Source organism: Opisthorchis viverrini (assembly GCF_000715545.1).
Source record: "Opisthorchis viverrini unplaced genomic scaffold opera_v5_76, whole genome shotgun sequence".
NCBI classification, from domain to species: domain Eukaryota; kingdom Metazoa; phylum Platyhelminthes; class Trematoda; order Opisthorchiida; family Opisthorchiidae; genus Opisthorchis; species Opisthorchis viverrini.
Genome location: NW_008751730.1, coordinates 1,600,606 through 1,606,817, shown reverse-complemented (window position 1 = coordinate 1,606,817; position 6,212 = coordinate 1,600,606). Strand labels below are relative to the sequence as shown.

The window sequence follows — 6,212 nt, the reverse complement described above, 5'->3', positions numbered from 1 at the left end:
TATATATATATATATATTAACCTTCTATAAATGAGCTCACTAAGTGGGGGGTAGCGTGCAGATTTCAGAGGGCACAAGTTGATACTAGTCACCATGACGTGTCTCCCCATGTCCACAAGAATCCGAGGCAAAAACAGCGCCTTCTTCAAGGATGGCAATGAGGAACGCGTAAAACATGCCCAGAACAGTGCGACCTGATTCGTTTTACTTCAAAACTGACCAAATTCTTTGATAGCTTCTACCAAATTATGCCTACGGGTGACTTTGTTCTCCAGGCAGTTGTGGAAGTTCCAAGGGCCACCAACCAAATACTTTGGGCGGGGTACCCATTAGGTACCGGGGTGGCTGTTCACGAGCAAATTTTCAGCGTGCTCTGCGACAGAAGCTCAGTAGGTACAGCGTCCGTCCTGTCATGCAAAACTTCGTACAATTACTTTGAATTCTAACCACAAGAGTTTACTTCCACCTCTCCCACCTGTTTCGCATTTGTTCACAATACACGTATGAAGTGCGGTTTATACTACTCAACGGTGTACTGATTACTCAGATCGACAGCTTAGAAACGTTATTTTTTCCCCAATGTTCCCATCATCCTCCATATTGATTAATCCAGAGATTAGTAATTCAACGGAACTCAATGGTGTGTTTGGATTCCATTGTAGCCTCTTTGACGTATCCATCGTGATAACTTCCCCCTGCTTGATTTCCCCTCAGTTGAGAAAGCAGACAAACTCGGATCTCGCCTAACGCTGGAGACACCGGCAGGTCTGGAGACTGTGATGGAATCGGAAAATATCTGCCCAACCACCTCACCCCAATGCCCTTTACTTGCAGGGATTCCCTATACGTACAACTTCTCGGCTATCGTGCCTGATAAACCAGTAAGTTGGTCACATTCAATTTTCACGGGGTTTTCTACAGAAAACGAACTCTTTCGTGGGGATAAACACACATCTTTCCTCATGCAGCTGCCGTACTGGATGGTTTCGTAGCACAAACAGTTCCGGGAATCCGATCTCTGTGAGCTGTGGTCATTCCGTGCACTTTAATGGTCAACGCTGGGTGACCTTCGACGGAACAAGAAAGTGCGACCTCTTGCTCAGCAAGCGAGTGTTGTACCAACTGTTGTACCGCCGAGGCCGAGGCACTTGCACTGCAGTTAAGGTTGGCTGTCCGCACTCCATCTAATGGGTTAACAGCTGTAGGTGTGATGTAAGCACGCTTTGAGTAACCGTGGTCCGTATAAAGCTGACGCCTTCACAACAAACAAAACAGTAGTTATCCTTGTACCGCCGAGGCCGAGGCACTTGCACTGCAGTTAAGGTTGGCTGTCCGCACTCCATCTAATGGGTTAACAGCTGTAGGTGTGATGTAAGCACGCTTTGAGTAACCGTGGTCCGTATAAAGCTGACGCCTTCAAGCTACCGCCGAGGCACTTGCACTTCGGTTAGGATTGATTGTCCGCACTCCCTTCTAATGGGTTAACAGCTGTAGATGTGATGTAAGCACGCTTTGAGTGACCGTGGTCCGTATAAAGCTGACGCCTTCACAACAAACAAAACAGTAGTTATCCCTGTCTAAGGGGCTGGTAGATCTCACATTTGGCAGTGAAATAGGCATGAATCGTTCAGTACTTTCATGTTCCGCAAGGAATCTGTTGTAACTGACTGCAGTCCCAGCTCTAATGTCTTAGTGTAAGAAAGGAACACAACAGCTTTATTGCGAACAGGCGAGTGCAAAGTTACAAGAGGCCCTGGGTTATCTGAAGGGCTGTCTAGTTTGTCTGTTCGGCGTTTGGTGAACATCCATCATCATCGACCATGCTTCCTGAGCACTCATCACCGTCAGCTGTGCTTCTGCGGCGTGCCTGAACACTCATCGACCGTCGCTGTATTGATTGACTGCTTGAGCGTTCGATCGGAAGCTGGCATTTCAGGACTGGATGCTCGACGGCTTCCCTACAGCGATTTTGGTGGGATGTGAGTGTCTCAATAGACATTTCGGGGTTATTTTAAGAAATCTGAACTTCCGGACTGGGTCAAACATGCACCTCTTGACTAGCTCACACAATACATGTTACGTCCTCACAACTAACCAAGTGTCACATTCAAATTAGTGGCTTGAAAAGACACAGATACCTGTCTGTCGTATTCTATGGTAGATTGTTCCAGTTAAGAGGAATGTTGTTTCTATCATAAAGACCCACACAAGACAGGGACATCTGGGGTGGATGGTAAACATAGCCAGTAATAAAGCAGTGTTCTAGAAAAGAAATTCTCAAGCCCTTTATTGGTGCCATTGCTTCGCAGTTGAAGTCAAATAGAACTACTGTATGAGGATCTAAATAGGATAGACGGCTAGAGAACTTCAAATCAGAAGCGAGCTGAAAAGGTCGCCAATAAAAGTAGGTGGATATCAGGCAATGGTCACAGACTCGTCGATGGAGCGGCATGCACTCAGCACAGGTCGTGGAGTACATCCGGAGAATGCGGAAGTATTAAGAAACAGGCTGACACCGTAATGAGTGGTGGCCGAGACACAATATAGGCTACTAAGCATTCCAGTGTGAATAGAACAGAGGGAGTAGTCGTGGCGAGAGCATGAACACGGTTTTAGACGAGTCGGGTGGACACGTTGCGTTATACTGTTTTCAAGTAAGTGTAATCATCGGCAGAATTGTTTGATAAGGTCCTCCCCTTACGGTACTCACATAGATAAACAAAATTGTGAACGACACGTGATCTGGACCAAAAGAACCAATATTTGTTCAAGTCTTTCGCAGACTGGCGTACCTGTACTCGGCACAGGACCGTAACAGATACCGGGTGGAGCGATTCAAACCACGGGTTTGATTGCGTCAAGTTACTGCGTGACTGTACTGATTTGTAGGGCTATACGTGATAGTCATGGCAGTTACCGCGGCAATCTCTGCGTGGCGACCGATGGGTAGTAGATTAGCACAGTACAGAATCTACGGAACTAACAAAACTGTATGGAAAGGTAGCAGAGTACGGACAAGGTTCTTGAGGGCTATCAGACAATTCGATAAAACAAGGGGAAGATTTGTGAACGAAATCATGTATATGATACTAACAGAAAGGTTACAGGCAAGGGATAGCCAAGATGCTCCAACAGCGCCGCAGAACTGGGTGGAGTGACCTTCGGCCAAGTAATTAGTGACCTTCCTGAAGATCGCATCCCTTCCGGGACAGCTTCCCCATGCCACAGCGGCAGCAGACGTAAAGTGGCGAACTTTTAGCCGGTGATGATGAGCACGAAACATCAGGAAACAGTTCACTGTCCGTCGTACAAACCATCAAATTAATTTCTTATTAGACAGGTATGATTAACAGAAACAACGGTGTGACGAAAAGGAAGGAGAATGCAAACAATTTTTGTAATGCACTACTTACAAGGTTGCTGAAAATCCGTCGACAGCCCACGACCGGTTTCGCCCTTTTTTCGGGCTTAATGCACTACTTACAAGGTTGCTGAAAATCCGTCGACAGCCCACGACCGGTTTCGCCCTTCCAGTTCGGGCTCATTAGGTAGGCGCAGTCCCCGGGTTTCCGTCAACCTTATGTTCTACTTGAAACCGAATTGCACGCAATTAGGGAATACACACTCATTTGCGAACTAATTTGGTTTTTTGAGAGACTCACCTGGAACCCAGCTGAATCTCTCGGTTGTGATGTTTCCAGGCAGCACAGGCAGCCTGGTGCAGTACATTAAGTTGCATGCAAACGTTAAAATCGAGAGTATTAGCAGGTTTCCAGGTGAGTCTCTGTCGAAAAACGGAACTCAACCTACTAAGAAGCATGTATATACGTAATTCACTACTCATGAGGTTGCTGAAAACTCTTTGACAGCCCACAACCGGTTTCGTCCTTATTGGAGCTCACCAGGTAGATGAATTTCCCGAGTTTCCGTCAATCCTTTGTTCATAAACGAGAGATTCAGCTGGGTTCCAGGTGAGTTTACTGAAAAACCAAATTTATTTGCAAATGAGCGTATTTCGCTACTTAGAAGCATTTTTCATCCAGTAAGTGAAGCGAATCTATGGTGAAAGGACAAGAGACAACGTAGGGTTGTTGTATTGTCCTTATTGGGAGGCACCGGCAGTACGCACCTCACTAAACCGCTAGGAATTTCGAACTCATGACTTCCCATGTCTTGGTTGAGGCCTAAGCCGTCTAGGCAAGATCGACTGATCAACAGTGCACTTAGATAGGATACAACGCCGCTCATCCTTCATTTATGGAATCCTCATATCTTAGTCACGTTTTGAGTGACTTCTTCCCGTGGGCGCTCAAGGCCTTATTGTTGGGAGTTGCTTGATTTAGTTGACAGAGGGTGTATGAGGTTAGCCACCTGTCAGCCCATGTGGAGATGAACGGTCAATTTCAGACCATATCACCGGGAGGTTGAGGTGAATGTCTCGCTTTAGGTAAGTCAATTTGCCGCATTGGAACTACTTCCCTTCGTACGGCATTTTTCATGAGGTTGATGGGGACTTTTGGAGCGCCCACAAACGGTTTAGCTTGTCTTGAGATTCAGACAGGGCTAAGAGTCAACTACGTCTAATACTATGTTCTGTTAAAAAATTTGATCGATAGCAATTCGGAAACTGGGTCTACCTGCTAACTGCCCAATAATGTAAAACCGATAGAGGGCTACTCAAGAGTTATGAGCAGCCTTGCCGATTGTGTCGTTAACTCATACACACAAACTGGCTACTGAGGAAATATTCAAACTGATGATACGCCGGCGATTGGTGACGCAGCGTTTACAACCAAGTGATCAATCTCCACAGACAGATCAAGATTCACCTGGGTCACAATCAGTTTGATTATCAATGAGCAGTAACGCCTTTTCCTCTACGCAACCATCGATTTGCGAGGGGATAATTAGAAAACTATTGATTTGATATTTAGCCGGATGTTGTTAGGATCCATGAACTCCAATCTGCTCATTCCTCGTAAATAAGGCTGAGGTTTTCAGCAACCTGCAGTATCTTTACCTTATTCACCGACTGAAAATATATGATGGGGATCAACTCAGATGGATCATCGTGTTAGGCTATCAGTATTCATACTATCTGTACCAAATGAGGGTTGTAAAATTATGATTGGTTGTCCCCGTCATGCTTGGCAAACAGCTTATCTTCAATTCACTGGCTTTTCGTTTCAGTCTTTCAATTATCGACCAATGTACCTTGAACTACTGAATGGAACAGCTCGAATTTTGTGCTTCAAATGGTACATACGAATCAATGAGATTGACAAACCACCGACGGAGAGCGATTAGTCCACACCTACCCATGCGGAGGCAATTCCTTCATCTGTGTCCTGATTTTAAGACCACTGTCAAATTCGCACACGTCTACGATCACTTCTAATACAGGCCATTTACAGAAAATGCTTTATCAAATCCAAGGACTGGGGTTGTGTAGTTGTCAGCATGTTTAACACAGCTAGTCCGTCGATCTCATTCGGTCTCACCAAGCAACACTGGCCTCGAATCTCCACCACCTTTTTTACCTGCTAGTACGTCAAAATGCACGTAAACGGAAATGTATGTTCACCTACACACTGACCATTATCATCACCATCATCATCATCCTCAGAATCATCATTATCATCATCATAATCATCACCATCATCATCGACATCAGCATCATCATCACCATCCGAATCACCATCATCCGAATCATCATCACCATCATCATCGTCATCATTATCACCATCATCATCATCATCATCATCACCATCATCATCATCTATTTCGCAAATTTTTTTGGCTCTCTACACTCTCATTCTCTACAGGTTCAAGTTGTCTCCTAAGCTCCAAACGCAAGCGCAAACTGCCGTTTCAGTGTACTCTGTCTTCAGACAGCTGATCACCGATACATTCGTGGCATCGCGGAATTAAGCTGACTAGCGGGCAAAAACAACGAGTATTATGTCACTTTCAACCCGAAATTTCACTTCATCGCGTGTGTCTATGCGCAGGGCCTTCATTATTGAGCTTCGTAATGGTTTCAGCGTGCTGATGTCTTTGTGCTGTGACATTAGGCCGATATATATATATATAATCTTCTCTCCGCACATGAACAAAGCACGAGTTTTGTTTACACATAAACCACTACTCATGAGGTTGCTGAAAACCCTTGAAGCGCACCACTGTTAGTGAGAAAATGAGCTGGCTTCATT

The 6,212-nt window shown here is 45.3% G+C and overlaps 2 protein-coding genes across 2 annotated transcripts in view; one reads left to right on the top strand and one right to left on the bottom strand.

Annotated features, from left to right (window-relative positions):
* The window catches only part of T265_04486 (hypothetical protein), a gene marked incomplete at both ends in the record, with an annotated part of 23,581 nt that extends 18,175 nt beyond the window's left edge, over positions 1-5,406 (top strand). Inside the window, 2 exons of the mRNA XM_009169235.1 lie at positions 715-881; positions 5,191-5,406. Of these exons, the coding sequence (XP_009167499.1) occupies positions 715-881; positions 5,191-5,307 (284 nt within the window). The remainder of the gene's footprint in view (positions 1-714; positions 882-5,190) is intronic.
* A 137-nt stretch (positions 5,407-5,543) lies between these two features.
* Positions 5,544-6,212, bottom strand: part of T265_04485 (hypothetical protein) — a gene marked incomplete at both ends in the record, with an annotated part of 18,833 nt that continues 18,164 nt past the window's right edge. The window contains one exon of the mRNA XM_009169234.1: positions 5,544-5,779. Within this exon, the coding sequence (XP_009167498.1) occupies positions 5,544-5,779 (236 nt within the window). The remainder of the gene's footprint in view (positions 5,780-6,212) is intronic.